Here is a 16,786-nt window from a genome sequence, read left to right on the forward strand (position 1 = left end):
ATAATAGAATTTACCTTACACTGGTCATATGTTATTATAATTGTTAAATGATGTATTATTTACCAATTTGAATTATTTATTTAGTTCCTCATAAAATAAAACTTTACCAATGTTATTAATAACTTCACTGAATAGTTTCTTTTCTTTTAGCTATTTTTTCCTTAGCACCAGTTCTATAAATAGAATGAGACACTCCAGGGAGAATATGGAGTGGTTTCAGAGTGTATTTCTAGTTGTCGAAATGTATTCACTCTCTGGAGTTGTGAACTCCAAAGAACACACAACTAAGCAAATACCAGCATAGCACATGCCAGCTCGTGTCTTATTGCTCTAACAATACCCTGCATTCTATCCTCCAATGTAGATAAATGGGCCTGTAATGATGATCATAGCAACAATTGCCATCACAGTCTACGGAATGCACTGCTGTCATTCATGCTGTCAATAAATAAGGAATACAAATCCATCTTAAACTTGAGACTAGTTAGTGTGAATAGCCTTAGTGTTGTCATATATAATTTGATTATAAAATGGAATATTATCTATGAATTTTCAGCAGGCTTCTGCATGGGTTTAAACAGTATGTGTGCCATCTCCACGTACACTTCACATTTACATGGCGAGAGTGCCAATGAGAGTATTTCATCAGACACAATCCTGGAAGCTGTCTGGCCAATAGGAGTAGTTTGAAATGGTTCCCTAATCACTATTGAAATCACTGATAGTACTGTCTGTCCACACTATGACAGACAAAAGCTGAAATGTATTAAACACTGCAATCCATCATGCTGCAGATGGGGAGCAGGAGCCAGCGAGTTCAGAGGCACTGACTACCCGCTGCTTAACAAAGGCTGGAGTCCTGACAGTTCAGTCCTGTCCTAGCTCCTCACTACCACCCCTCCATCCAAGATGAATGAGTGTAATCAATGAGGGAGAAAGCCTGCTGAGGCCTGCAAACTCAAACATTGTTACATTTAAAGTGCTCCGTTTTACCCTTAGTCAGAACTGTTCTTAAACAGTTATCTTCAACTACAAGATTAAGTGTATGGATGAAGGAAGGAAGGAAGGAAGGAAGGAAAGAAGGGAGGAAGGGAGGGACAGAGGGAGGGAGGAAGGAAAACAGAAAGGAAGGAAAGCTATAAGAAAGTTTATCCTTAGAAAATACTTGACTCATCCACTGCTCAAGTTTGGAAAACTAACTTTAATGCAATGCTGTAAGTTCAAAGAACACAGGATAAAAGTCTCTCAAGGCTAAGTTTACACTGAAGCAACGTACTACCAATGTTCCCTCTTAATGACCAACACATTGCTATTTTGAAATAAGTGCCAAGTAGAAACAAAACGCCAATTGCTAAAGCTCCATTCATTTTGTATAGTTGTTTCTAATAAGTACACATGAACCTCAAAATAGCCAAAGGGAGAGAAAAAACCCTCAACTGCTAACTGCACATTAACAAAGTATAGAAACGAAAGACACTTTTCTTTGGATTTCAGCCTTGTCATTTCCAATTTTCTGCTCCTTGGACATGCTTGTATTCAAATTCTGGAACATCTATTCAGCATATCAATCCTAATTAGACAATCTGGGTCTGGAAAGGATGAGAGCTGGGTCATTTGCATAATTTAATCATAAATACTCAGTGATACATATTTCCAAATGCATTTGTACAATTATCTTTTCATCCTTGGGGCAATGGTATTAATATGATTAGGCAATATTTCTGGAAAAAACAGACAAGTATGCACTCTTTTTAACTGCAGCTTAAGGCGATATGAAAAATTAATTAATTTCTGAAGAAAATCAATTTCTCTACGTGACCACATTAGACATCGCTAAACCAAGGCTTGGAAGCCTCTCTCAATCACTACATTCTATCAGGCCCTTCTAAACTCTGATTAGTATGTGAACAGCTCAATAGAAAAACTGTAATGTATCAAAGAGCATCTCAAATTGTGAAGAGATCTCCTGCTCACTTTCCTGTCCAGCATTCCTCTCTCCTTTACTTAAAGGCATTGTTATTTAACCAGTCAATGAGAAGCCTGTGCTTTCGGTGTGAACTCATCTTGAGTGATCTTTTATTAATGTACATTAAGCAATTTCAAGGACAACAGGATAAGGTTACTTCTGAAATGCTTTCTCAAGAAATGAATTTATATTCTTCTAAAATAATCCTAACTCACGCGAGACTGTTTATCAGGAAGAAAAAAAAAAAAAAAAAGATAAGCTAAGTCATCTTGAAAGTGTCCCTGTCATGAAGAGAGCATTGTCACATTCTCTGCAGAGACACAAGAACCCAGGTGGCTAATCTGATTTTTTAAAAAGAGATTCTGCTTTGTATGTTAATTAGTGACAAAGAAAGAAGTGGCATTTGTGAGTTTAAATGCACTGTTCTTTCCTTTACAATCAAGCAAAAAAGTAGAAATCACTGCATGCAAATATTCAATATTCATTTAATTTGCATAAAGGTGCTTGAACAAATTTTTGATTCTAACAAGCTCATTTTTCATGCGTTTTGTCTTTCATCCTAATCTAGCATCTGTCATTCCTTTTTGAAGTTATTATCGGCCCAATTCCCTCCTGGACATGGTTGCTGGGTGACCGGTATCTTAGCACCCACTTTGACAGGAACAGATGTGAATCTGATCAAGAGATTTCCCAGGGGTACCTGAAATCACAAACAACTTTTGTGAAAAACAAACAGCATTCCTGTCATGGTCCCTTATTTAGCCCACGCCCCAAAAGAAAGAGCAAGAAAGTTTACTTCATATCAAATGCAGCATCCTAATGTTATTTCCTAAACTAGGAATAAAATACCTAAATAGAAATAAATTGTATTTTCTCACTTGGAATTGAGAAGATCCAAGCAAAACATAATCAGTTTAAAACTCGGAGTTTGTTTTGATTTTGTGGAAAAGGGGTACTGATTTCTTTTGCAGTTTTACATAACTTTTTCTCAAAAAGAAAAAGGATCATTAAAAGGATAGTTCAGATAATAAGGATATTAAGGAGACGGAATTTAGTTTGTTGTCTGAGAATATGTATGTTTAAATGCCATAGAGAAGCCTGGGAGCTGTAAGCATCACTCTAGTTTTCAAGAACTGTCCAAAAGATAAGTTTTCCCTTTCTCATACACTTTCACAGCGAGTGTTTAATGTGTCCTCTTTTTTTTTTTTCTTCTTTTCAGATCACATGGTGTGGGTACCATCAATCATTACTGAAAATAGAGTTTCTCAGTGCCATGGGAAGGCAAAAAAAAGGTCATAGAAACATCCCATCATTGCCACTGCAAAAGTCAGAACAGGTTGCCTTTGCAGCACTAGATGATTATTAACACCAGCAAAATTATGAGTTATCATTCCTTCTTCCTTCCATCATAGTTTAAATCATGCAACTAGCCAAGGAACACTTAGAAAAAATAAAATATCTAATCAGGTATTGATGTTTTATAAATATGACATTAAGGTGGTTTCGGGAAACATTCCCTATCGTTGATTTAGATTTTCAACCTCTTTCCAATGGTAAGCATCAGTGCAAGGCTGAATGGCTGCTAGCTTCCTCTGAAAGCATTAGGTTACACAACAGGCCAAAATAAGTAAGTAATGTTTGTTTATCATGACAAAGTATTACCCCTTGATGCACATGAGTTATGCTAATGATGATAATGACATATTGTACATTAGAAACTTCTGTATCTCCATTCCTTTACTTAAAAAAAGATTCATTGCAGAAAAATAACTGACAGTAGCTCATCTGAGAGACTTTATACATATTAAATACAAAAGATGTAAATTATGTTTAAGATTCCTTTTCATTTTTAAATTGGAGAAGGAATAAGCTCACTTCAACTTTATAGTTTGATGATGAAATTACTGAAACATTCTAAAAACATGTGTGTGTTGCTATACCTTTTATAAACTATGTTCTAGTGTTTAGATTTTAGTAAACAGTGAGTCAAACTATCTGAAAAGTAAACATTCTTTTGCCTTTCTGTAGGCATTTAGTGTATTTTCACAAGCAAAGAGATTATTACCCCTAATAATTTATATCAATCCACATTTAAATATGTAATAAAATGGGTACTCCAGGAACTAAGAAAAAATATATATATATTGCTTTGAACAAATAGCTACCTTCAGATTTCCAACTTGAGCCCATTCCACAGGCTAAGGTAAAACCAGTTAAGATACAAACGGCTGCTGTGAACCCCAGCGGCCAGTGGCTATGTTCAGGTGTTTTAAGTAGAGACAAAACTAGGCCCTTCTCTGAGCATTCCACCTCAAAAGATAGTAAAATTAAAACCATTCAACATATGATGCTAACTAAGAAAAATAAAACATACTTATAAATATCTTTATTCTTAAAGGTTATAACAAGGGAACATTTTTTAAAACATTTTTCCACTTAGTTCATTGCTGGAGAGAAATTAAGGATAAAAAAAAAATATGTTCCTATTCTAATTAAACAAATTTGGGTTCAAGCACCTTAAATCTAGGATGCATGTATAAATGATACATTTTAAGTAATTAACAGTATAATAACACGAGTAAACTTGAATAGCCTCAAAATATTTATACTATTTGGTATTAATACAAAAATCACTAATGAAGTATATATTTAAATTTCATAAGTATATCAGATTTCCTAATAGAGTAGCCAAACAGGTGTTACCAAAAAAAATCAAACTTGACCCAGAAGACTCCAATATTAAGGTTTGAATTGGGATCAGTTCGTTGTTTTCCCATGGGGTAACTTGTATAAATGTAATTCTATGGTTTCATAAAAGCAGGTCAAGTTTCTATCCCTGGGGGTCTTTTGGCAATTTGAAGCATGGAAGAGCTGTTCCTGGCTACAAGTTCAAATCTGCATGTCCTGTCAGTGGTGTGAAGAAATGAAAAAAAAAAAAAAAAAGAAAGAAAAAAGAAAAAGAAAAGAAAGGACAGAATAGCAGTAAAAAACAGGCATACAATCCTGTTTTCCCTCATCAGCCCATTCTTACGGTAAGAATAAATGTGTCAGACCTATCAAGCCATAGAGTACTTTGAAGCCACTTTAATCACTTATCATTTTTTCCCTTTAACATATTCCAAACCAAATGATACGCAATGCGAAGCTACAAATATTTATTTCTATTTGAATGACCAACTGACAAAAATGAACCTCTTGTAAAATAAATGGTCATAAAGTTTTTCTACTTTGTAGAAGTTTGAGTTGTATCCTTTGTAATTCTAGAATCTGTAGATAAAGTTGAAATTTCTAAATAGACAAGTTCACACACACACGTGTGTGTGTTAAATAGACAAGTATATATATATATATATGTATATATATATACACACACATATATATGTATGTATGCATTTTTCTACCTTGAAAAATATTGTACACATGCTTCCACTTTTACCACGGATGTAATGACTTGACAAGTGCCATGGAATGATTGAGAAAATGATTGATTTCAACTTATCTGGATCTTTACCAAGTGTTTTCAAAGACAATTACAGTCTGGTGCAAGAAGTGGTAACACACATCTCCTTATGTAGACATGAAGATTAGCGCATTGACCTCCTCCTTAGCTCAGCTCGCGGATGGCGAGGATTTTAGAGAAGCTACTTCTTCTTGGGTTATGAAACTATTTTCTTATAATGTGTCCACTGATTCCTTTACAGTTCAAAAAGAATGAAGTAAAACAACAAATACATTGAAGCAAGAACATCAAAGACATTTAGTATTATTAAAAATACCTATGCATTTACATCTAATATTTAACATCTATTCATACAAATGAGTCTCATCTGCGCACTCTAGCTAGAGAATTAACAATATATGTAAGTTATCATAAAACTAAATACTTGGAAAATGCATTAAATTTCTGTTATTGTCTTAATAGTGATGCACACTTATGTATTTTAATTACATTTTAGATATTGAAGTGCAGATTACTGCTTCTTTACTCTAAAATTAAGTTCTATTTTTGGGCAGATGTCAATGTAAAGTAAAATATGTTCTGCAAATCTATTTTATACTTTGATGGATTACAAACAAGATAACTAAAAATAATTATAGTGTAGGTAATTTGTCGCTTGGTCTATGTTTAACAGTTGCCAAGTGTACAAAGGTTTTCTTTTTAAATGTGTTATAATTAGAATAAAATTCACATAAGTAAAAATATGCAGTATAGATATTTCTAAACTGTTGGTAAAATTGGTACACCTGTTGAACATGAAAGAATAGCAATCCTAATATAAAATGTATGGCTGGCAGTATTTTTTTAAAACATGGTTTAAGTCATTCTCTTAAAGTTCAAAGGTCTGTAAAGCTAGCAAGTGTCTAACTCAAGAAATATCCCTTCTTAGAATAAGGTTAAATAAAGTTTAAAGATTTAAAATGTGAAATAAGAATAGAGTTGAAAGTAGCAGATTTTATCAAAGCTGCAATGAACTCAAAGGTTTCACCTTCAAGTCATCTACTTGATGGGCACATCAATGGAAGATGTTTAAAATAATAATTCTATTATTAGTACAGACTCTTAGTTATTATCAATGGAAGTTTAGAAGATTGTTTATGATTTAAAGAAAATATTTCACATTCTAGGTTGAATTTGGCTAAGATATGGCCAGTATGCTTTAACTTGAATTGAGAAGTTATTGCCCCAAAAGTTTCTATGTTTGTATTAACTACTGGTCAAAATTCTTGATATATAATGTGACAGTACTTGATAGAACAGTGAGATTATTTTTTTCCTATTGTGTTGGAAAAGGCAACCTAACTGTTTAGAAGCATTTGATACTATATAAAGCTAAAGACAATTTAACATTGTGAATTGTTCTTACTTTCTGTTTACTTTGTTCATTTTTCCTAAGGAAAGATCTCATTATCCAGTGTGACTCATAAAAATATCCTGTATCCTACTACCTGTTGCATTGTTCACCTCATGAAATTCATGTTTTAATGGTATATCAAATTTTTGTCAAACAAATAAACTGTTCTCAAATGTCTCTACTAAACTTTAGATGGTTTAGAATATTGTTTTTGATTTTAGGGAACCATGCTGAACAAGAAAGAGAAAGAAAAACAGAAAAGAGCTTAGTCCTCTTATCTAGCTAAAATTATGTAACCTTGACAACATCTCTGTCAGCCGTTGGTAACCACCAATCTAACCTGCTTCTCTACTTCCAACTCTTGAAGGTTCCATACCTAACTTAACTAATGTAGCATTTGTCTTCCTGTGCCTGGCTTAATTCAATTTAACATCTTATATAAATGCGGGTGCGTTGCAGGTATTGTAATCTGTCTAGACAAAGAAAGCTTTTAATTCTTCATTTATATTCCTATTTTCCATCTCCATCTAGTCGTCATCATTGCGCCCCAAACTTGCTTCTGGCTGCTCCCTCTTTTGCTGTGCTGCATAGTGTAGAATACTTCATTACAATTACATTCAAATAATAATAATAATAATAATACCAATTAAATGACATAGCGAGTTTTCCCATTTAAAAAGTTGTCCCTTACAACTTGCAGTGAAATATCATGTTTAAAAATGCATAAGAATTCCATGTTTGAATATTGATCCAACTGTAAATCATTTGTGATTGAATAACAAAAAGATTGCAATTTTAACAAACTGCATCCACTGACAAGTCTAGGACCCAATCTAGAAAAATCTAAAGATGAATTTCATGATTGGGAACATAAGAATGTTGCTTTTTAATGTGGAAATCCATCAGAGATACAAAGACACTTTCAGTGCACCTGGCTTGAAGCCCTTGACTCGGATGACAATGGGCTAACTTGGATCATTTTCTCATACGATTGGACTTGGACTTGTAAATAAACACTTACGCATAAAGTTAATTATTCACTGCCAATAGCTAAGCAGCAGTTAACAGATACTTAACAGACCATCAGAACTTTCAAATAAATAAACAAATAAATAAATAAACGTGTGTGTGTGTGTGCAGTTAATTTAACAATAGATTATTACAACAAACTGTGACTACCTTATCTAGATATTTCTGGTTTCCAAACCAATATTTTGTTAACTGATCACACTATTCTGACAGTTATTTGGGTCTGCAACACATCTTTAAAATGCAAATATTAGCCAATAAGAAACGTGTGTGTGTGTGTGTGTGTGTGTGTGTGTGTGTGTGTGTGGTATAAAAATACTTTGGGCTAAAAATACTTCTGGAAAATTTAGAAGAAAAGTAAGTACATTTTAATATCATATGGGTTTGTGTTTGCAGAAAGCCTCTATTAGACCTGAGGTAAGTAAGTATATCAGCATAGTAACAGAGCCTTCAATAATATTCCTTAAGCTCAATTAAGCTATTTTTAAAAATTCCACATTTTCTCTTTTGTACCACAATGAACATAACAAATACTATGAGGAAAAAGGCATCTCAGTGTAGTCTCAAAGGCTGAAAGTGCTAATGCAGTCTTATCTAGAATATTTAATTTAGAACATCTATATAAATATGTATCCTTATACATAAGTATCACAAACTGACCAATCAGAATTCACTACCTCAGGTTAGTAAGTGGTACTTGCTAGCCAATGATAATCTCCTTCTAGTTGTTGTAACAACCTAAATGTAAAATGATGAAAACTAGAATGAACCACATTTTAAATACTCAGACAGTTCTCATCAGCTTCATATATGCCAGCATTTCCAAAACATATAATTTGATCTGACAAGTTTTGTTAACAGCCTGAAAATTATGACTTTGAAAAATAAAATTCAGACAAAGTTGAAATGTAGCAAACAAATTAAAGCATACTTACAATCAAACATTTACTTAAATGTGGAAAACTCACCTGTACCTACTTAGAAGGCATGTTTCATACTGGTTTCTTCATGCAAAGACTAAAAGGGAGACAACTTACAACCTGTGAGAGTTCCATTTCCTACTGTGTTTTTGCAATAGCTGTATTTTGTGTTGCTTATACAATGCTATTAAAATAACTATTTTACTTGATTGGCAAAGACAATTGTAGGAAACAATTGAGTAAAATAACTTGAGAAGGTAATATAATACTGATTGATAATCAAATCACATAAGGTTCTTAAAATGACAACTACTTGGTTACACATTCAGCTAATTTGGAAATGCTACTTACATTCCAGAAACAAAACATCAAACGAGAAACAATAAAACATATTATGTTTTTGTATGTTGATGAATCAGATGTAGTAAATCGCCAAAGAAGGGAGTGATTTATGCTCAAATCCTGCCAAGACTTTAATCAATATTGGGTGTCACATCCCAGGGGGTGGGGAGGTAAGTGAGGCAAAAAAAAAAAAGGGTGTCTAATATTTGTCTCACTAATTTACATGCAACACCCATGAAATGCATTAATTAAACAAAAAAGACAACAGCAAGCAGTGACTAATAAAGTGTTGATATTTTTTAAATTTGTATCAAATTTATTAAATATTGTATGAGGAAACTGGGCATGGAGGCTATCTTATTAGGTTTAGAGAATATTTGAAGCTTTAAAAAATAAAATATTATTTTTAAAATTTGAAATTATTTCATCATGACATTTACTAAAAGTATTTTTCTAAGAGTAAAACAGTTTATAATCATGTGCATTTTTACAATAATAATTATATTCAAGACTAACTTCAAAGACCAGTCTTTATATTAGCTACATAACTAAAAAACTTATAGTTTATACTATAAAGTGATATTTTCATATCTCATTAATATATTAGTTATCAAGCTATCATTTTCTAACATTGTAAACCAGAAAGAAATAAGTTACAGAACCAAACTAGCTTCCATATCTTATGGCTTGGTCATCTGATCATGTCGCTTTCTTTTTGAAATGTTATAAAACAAGACATTTAGTTTTATAGGAACTATTAATCTACCATAACACAAAAACTTCAAAAGCATAGTTTCTTCATATAAAATAATTGTTGTTTTTCTGTGCGTCAAGCACCATGATTGTCTGTCAGAAGTGACTGAATCTGGATTTGTGTTGAAAGTCCTATGTCAATGCAAAGCAGGCAATGAGGACGATGTTAAACAAACAGTGCCCCAGCTTTCTATCTTTATTAAAAACCCTTGACAAGAAAAATAAGGCAAAGAATAGCAGGAAAATGTACACTTCTTATGCTAAAATTGCATTCAAATATGACCCTGAAACATAAAGGCTTGGCATATCTTCCAATTTAGGTTCATGGATAGCATTTACTTTAAAGACAAAAGAATATTGTTTATGGATATATATGTTTACATGTAAAAGATTGAATGTGAGGTAGTCTATTTAAGTTTTTAAAAAAACTTTGATATCTCAGGCTCTACAGAAGCCAAGTCATACTCTGGCTTAAAAGAAACAGCAACAAAATCATCTTCTTTCAGTACACAAGAAGAGAAACATTTTAGATAAATGCAAAGGTCACTTCTCATTCCATGATTTCACAGACAAATCGAACCTTAACCCAAATCTACAAACAAGCAATTGACTGACACAAACAGACTTGACCATGTACATAATTACTTTTTTGTTGTTGTTGTTATTTAATGGTTAGCAGTTAATTAAACTGACCTCCTTTGCAACAGCCACGTTCAGACAACTAATGTTTAGTTTTAAAATAATAATTGGAGGAAAGTGATCAAGGGCAGACCTTGCCTTTTAACAACTTTCAAATGCACTTCCTTACAATTTCCTTCATGTTTTGAGACCTACACTTTTTAGCTTTACTATCTGGAAGGTGGGAGTGCCTTCTTCATCTCCTACTGGTAATGACAGATGGCTTCAACATTTACTCTAATTTTCATAGAGAGCACACTAATTCAATACCCCGAAGCAAATTAAATCTACTTTAAGGTTTGCTACTGTTCCTGAGTCACTCTCAGAAAGTTTATTAATGTGCCTTCCCTTTAGCATCACTTCTTTTTAGCATCCGAAAATTCACTGAATTTAAATATTGCTGAGTCCTCATTAGATATATACCCTGTAAGCAGCTGAGAATATTAAGATTTGATAGTACACAAACACACACACACGTATACACAGCACACACTGTATACACAGCATACAATGTTTATCTATATAATTAAACATACACAGGAAATGGTCTTACTTCTACATTTTTCAATAATACAATGCACAAATTTTCCCTTGGTCTGTTAAGTACACAGGGCAGAAAAAAAATAGGGTGAAAGATGTCACTCTAAGCTAAATTAAGAGAAACAAATTCATAACACTAAACTATAAACTAGATATAAATGAAATAAAATAGTTTTTCAAGTTCAAGCTGCAAAGCATTCAGGCTATTGCTTACAAAAAAAGAAAAGAAAGGATAATGTATCTAATTGCCATTATAAATACCAATGTGCTATCATGCAAATTGTGTAGTTTTGTGAGAGAAAGTTCAAATGCAACTTTCCATTCTGTAGCTGGCTTTTTGGTTGACATAAAATCAAAATTTAATAGTCAGTCAGCACTTCCTATGCATGAGAGTAAAGTGAAGTAGGATTTTAGAACGATAAATTTAATCATACAATATTAAGGCCAAATGAAATATAATTAGGGTTCAGATGAGATATTTTTAAGGGGATAAAGAATTCCACTGGGTTTAACTTATCTTTGGCCTTGCAACTTAAGTCTCTAGAACTGTGGGGAGTCTCTGGAAAGGAAAAATATAAAGAAGAGGAAGAAAATAACAATGATTAAGAATACTAGAAGAAGGAGAGAAAGTAAAAAGAAAAATAACTTTAAGAATATCCTCCAATTATAAAATGAAAACTATCATTTAAAGTCGTGGAATCATAAGATCACAGAGCCATTCTAAGGGGTTCTTACAGGGTGGGTGTGTGTGGGGTGCCTACACATATGTAAAATGATTGTTGATTATTCAGAATCAGAAATGCACAATGATTATTAAGATAAAAGTAGGCATTTCTTTAGTAAAAAGGAAAGCAGCATCTCACTTTGTCACAGAGTCAATGTGACAAAAGTGTCTGAACTGACTTCCAATTTACCGTTCATTTTTTTATAACTAAGAACAATGTTTTGGTTGCTTCTGATAGTTTTAAAGACGGGTTTTGGACAAATATTTTATCTTCTGGACAACCAAGAATGACAGTAATCTGACTAAATGGCATTTAGCAATCAGCATGCCACCCGTGCCCACTGCCATCTGGCCATATACCGGATCCAGCAGGAGCATGTGTGCGCGCACGTATGCGCGAGTGGGACACACACACACACACACACACACACACACACACACACACACACCATAGTTGAATAAGAGTCAAGATCTAGGCATCTTTGATTCAAACTCTTGGCAAATAAACGCAGAAAACAATTTTTAGCTAGGTCAGTTAGGTAGGGATGGAGTTGCAATCTTTTTCCTTTTCTTCCCAGGTCCTACAGAGGAACAGTCTCAAAGAAGAACTAGCTGATGGCTTTGGCCCCCATTTGCTTCTGATCTTAACTATTGGCTTCTCACCCCCTCCTCCAGTTTTTCTTAGCCCTGCTTTCCTTTCTTCACTATTTAAGCTTATGTTAAAGACATCAAAGTTTATATATATATATATATATAATATATATATATTGCCCAGGTCACAAGTGCCTGCTTATGATCCCCAAGTCTTCCTATTCTTTTTCTCAGAACCTCTGAACTTCTGTGACCAGCTGGATCACTTCTACCCCTAAACTGACAAGTTGCCCCACTCCCGCCCCCTCCCGGTAGAGCCTCCCCCACTGAGCGTTCATTAGCATAAAACTGGTTGGGTCAGGGACTGTCCCAAGGCCACCTTGCTGCATGCGTTTTACTTTGGAAGACTAGGCAAAATGTACCAAGTCCTTAGCATCCTAGGACAAAATGTACACCTGCTCTTTTATTGAGTTGGTAGCCTCCGAAAAGAAACTGCAGGGAAGAAAGGAAGGACGGAAGGAAGGACGGAAGGAAGGACGAAAGGAAGGAAGGAAGGAAGGAAGGAAGGAAGGAAGGAAGGAAGGAGGGAAGGAAGGAAGAAAGGAAGGGAGGGAGGAACTCTACTGTGGAAAGAGAGCCGGAAAGTTGTTCTCTTTCATCCCCACCTCTCCAGTTCAGCTTTCAAGAGGCTGGGGCACCAGGTCATCGCCTAAAGAATAAAACGTGTTTGCACCTTCACATATGCCCTGGGGCACACGTACTTTTTGTTGTTGTTGTTTTTCCTTACACACACAAACACACACATACACACACGTGCGCAAACACACACCCCCCTCCCCTACACCAGCTTCCCTCTGGGATTTCGGGACTGAACTTCCTGCGTGAACTTTCGAATCACCCCCACTCTTCTCCGGGCCCGAGGCACTGTTCCCTGCTGACTTCCCGGCATCCCTCTTCCTTCTTTCTTCCTAGATGACCTTCTAGACCCGAGCGTGGCCCCCAGGTTCCGAACCCTGCAGTGTTAGGGTCACGACCTCCCTCCTTCCCTAGAGGTGCCCACAGGCTTCCCGAGGAATCCATGTCCCAGGAGTGCATACGCGGGCAGTAGTAGTGCCCAGAATGGGTGCGGGTCACTAGCGCGCCCAGGAAGGGGCTGTGACTCCTGGGAAGGCGCCTTCCTTCTGCTTCCTAAACTGCTTCCGAAGCGCAGTGGCAACCTAGCCTGAATGCCCTGGGGAGCAACAGGAAGACCGGACCCGCACAGATCCGGCCGAGAGCGGTGCGAACTTGTCCAGGAGGTCGGGCGAAGGAGACTAGCCCCGGGGACCGACAGGAGAGGTTCGCTCGCCAGGGCGCGCAGCTCGCGGACGCGCGGAGCGGGCGGCGATGGGAAGGGAGTGAGGGAAGGGCAAGGAGGAGGGTGGGAAAGGACTAGGGCGACAGGAGGTTCCCCTCAGCTCTTTACCTGGCATTGGTGCAGTCATTGTAGAGGGTCTCGAAGTCCTTCCTGGAGATGAGTTTGCAGCGGTTCACTCCGGGCTGGATGGCCCCCAGTCCCCTCAGGATGCGAACCTGTTCCACATTGCACACCACCGGCGTGATCTCCAACCGCTTCAGCTTGGTGTAGACGGTGTGCAAGCCCCCCACCAAGTGCTTCAGGAACAGGTCGAAAGCCTGGGGCAAGCAGATCAGCTCGCAGCCCTCCACCGTGAAGGAAGCCACTTTGGCCCCCCTCAGATCCACCATTTTGCACTCATTATTCTGGGGGGTGTTTTCCACTGGGGACGGGGTTGAGTACACGGGTTTCCCAGGGAGGGGGCCGCAGCTGCTGCTACTGCTACTGCTGCTGCTACTACTGCTGCTGCTACTGCTGCTGCTGCTACTGCTGCTGCTGCTGCTGCCGGTGCTCGCAGTGATGGGGGTGCTGGAGGCGCCTCCGCCAGCGCTAATGCCGCCGCCGCCGCCGCTGCTCCCGGCCGCCAGGCTGGGGTTGCAGTTACTCCCGCCGCCGCCGCCTCCGTTGCCGCTGCTGCCACCACCGCCTCCGCTGCCGCCACCGCCGCCACCAGGAGAGGTGACTGTGGCCGCTGCTGAAGAAGCAGAAGAGGAGATGGGCTCCGGCCGGAACAGAGTTGGCCCAGAAGACGCCGGGGGTCCGATGGACGGAGCCGGAGACGAGGTCGCCGAGGAGGTGGAGGTGGTGGTGCCAGAGGAGGAAGCAGACGTGGAGATCGGGGGTTGAGGGGGGACCAGCTGGGTCGGAGGGATCAAAGCCGCCGGCACTGCCATGGTCACATATAAGGGGAAACAGAAGGAGGAGAAGCGAGGGGGAAAAGTTGCCACACACCTCCCAGAGGGGAAGGGGGAGAAAGGAGGACAAGGATCGAGGGGGTCAGAGATAACAACTATTCTAGGAAGGAACCCTGGCTAGAGAGAGGGAGAGAAGAGGAGAAAAGGAGGTGAGGGTAAGAAAGAGCCAGCGCAGGAGGGGCGAGCGCGAGAGGCGCTCGAGAGAGAAACGCACAAAAGTGTCCCGCAAGTCGAAATGCGAGTCCTCTCCAGGGGCTGGGATCTCGGGCTGCTGGGGGGGGGGGGGGGGGGGGGGGGAGGGTCGGCTGGTGGTGTGTGGGTCCCGCTCTAGCACAAAGTTAAGGATGAAGGTGAAAAGGAGGAGGGTTGAGGGACTTGGGTTCTCCCTGGCAAGTACATTGATCAAAGATTGAGAGGGGAATGACAGAGAGAAAATGAGCTGAAAGTGCAGGCTGCCGGCTGGACGAGTTGTTGTTGTCACACGGTGCAGAGGGGAGGAGCTCCGGATACTTGAAATACCCTTTGAAGCCGCGAAAACCTCACTCACTAGTATTAACCCAAATTATCCAACCAGGAACTCGGAGCACAGACTCTGAGAGCGCGAGACGGAGAAAGGGGTGGGTAGAAAAGGAGGGAGGTGGGTACGGAGAGAAAGGGTGGGTAGAAAGCGCTAGAAAAGCTGGGGCCCAAGAGCGGTGCTCCGACAGAGGGAGAGTGAGATGGTCATCTTAAGTCTTTCCCGCTGCTACCGTTACATTGCCTGCCTCCTACTCTGTGGCTTCCTCTAAGACTCCTTAGGCACCCCCCTCCCCAAAAAGATTCTGAGCAACGCTTGCCCGCTGAAAGAGCAGCCGCTCAGCTGCCAACTCACCTTCAAGACTTTAGAATAATACATCCATCCCCGGGCATTTGTGCAAGGAGTTACAAAAGAAAAACACATCACCAGTTCGTGAATGTTAAGCAATTACATTTTTTAAGGAATATTCACTTGTAAGCAGAGTAGACTTGGATGTATCTGGTGGTTTTAGTTTCCTGTACTACAACATATATGTAAAGACAGAAATTTCATAACAGTTTTCAAGTGGCTGGGGGGAAAAGTCGCTTAAGAACAATTGGTGCTCCTGATAGAATTTCTTATTTCCTAGTAGACTGGAAATCCATTATTGTAGTGAGCTAAGTGGCTTCTTCAACAACAACAACAATTTCCCTTTCCCCTCCCGAAGAGAGGTCAGAAATGCCTACAGGTGAGAAATTTCTAAGGGATCAGACATCCTCAGAGATTAGAAAGGAAAATACAAAAGCACACTGATGCTTCTTGCTGAGAACTCTAATTAATTCACCTGTGTTGCACAGTAATCAGCCATCTCTTATCCTTTAGTACCCAAGGCTAGCTGCTAGCATGTTATTTAAGTAACACAATAATTATGGGTTTCCCTTTATATTTGGAAAGTGCTGCTGTATTTTGGGAACGTCTTTTTGGTTTGTCAGTGAGAATGTGTTTATAAATAATGAGACTACAAACTAAGCTGCTTGGCTGACTTGTAAAGACAGAAGGGTAGTGGTGCTTTGGGGGCTGCGCAAGGGGACTCAGGCTTGCATCTCTCCTCCTGTCTTCTCTAACTTGTTGCACAGAGGTGTTTATTTATTCGGGGATATTTGTCCAACCTATCATTTGAACATAGGTCCCGTCGGTTTGCTGCTTATATCTCTAGGAAACTAGACTACAATAGGCTTTGAATCTGCCCACACATGTTCAGAGATTTGAAAAGATGTAAAACAAGGAGCTAGCATTTGACAGACTTTGAAAATTAACCATTAAGCAGGCTCATAGTTTTAAGAAATTTTATCTTTCTTTTTTTTTTTTTTTTTTTTTTTGCCATTTAGGTATTGAAATGATCACTTTGCTCTTTATCCTTTTTAATCCACTGCACTCTTTGAAGTTTAGTGTCAAAAGGTACAGAAACCATCTACCATGAAAAATGACAATATTGTCTTATTACTCTTTTATGCTAAACTTTTTGGGACACAATGCTTGTACTTGGAGGCTTTCCTAAAGTGTGAGAATTTTAAAAGTTATTAC

General features: G+C 38.0%; 1 protein-coding gene across 2 annotated transcripts in view; it reads right to left on the minus strand.

Moving 5' to 3' along the window:
* Dach1 (dachshund family transcription factor 1) overlaps positions 1-14,973 on the minus strand; it is a 393,427-nt gene extending 378,454 nt beyond the window's left edge. For both annotated transcript variants that reach the window (XM_051160903.1, XM_051160902.1), the window contains exon 1: positions 13,862-14,973. In XM_051160903.1, the coding sequence (XP_051016860.1) occupies positions 13,862-14,685 (824 nt within the window). In that variant the 5' untranslated portion in view covers positions 14,686-14,973. The remainder of the gene's footprint in view (positions 1-13,861) is intronic.
* Positions 14,974-16,786: the final 1,813 nt, after the last annotated feature.

The sequence above is a fragment of the Acomys russatus genome, chromosome 18 (genome assembly GCF_903995435.1).
Source record: "Acomys russatus chromosome 18, mAcoRus1.1, whole genome shotgun sequence".
NCBI classification, from domain to species: Eukaryota; Metazoa; Chordata; class Mammalia; order Rodentia; family Muridae; genus Acomys; species Acomys russatus.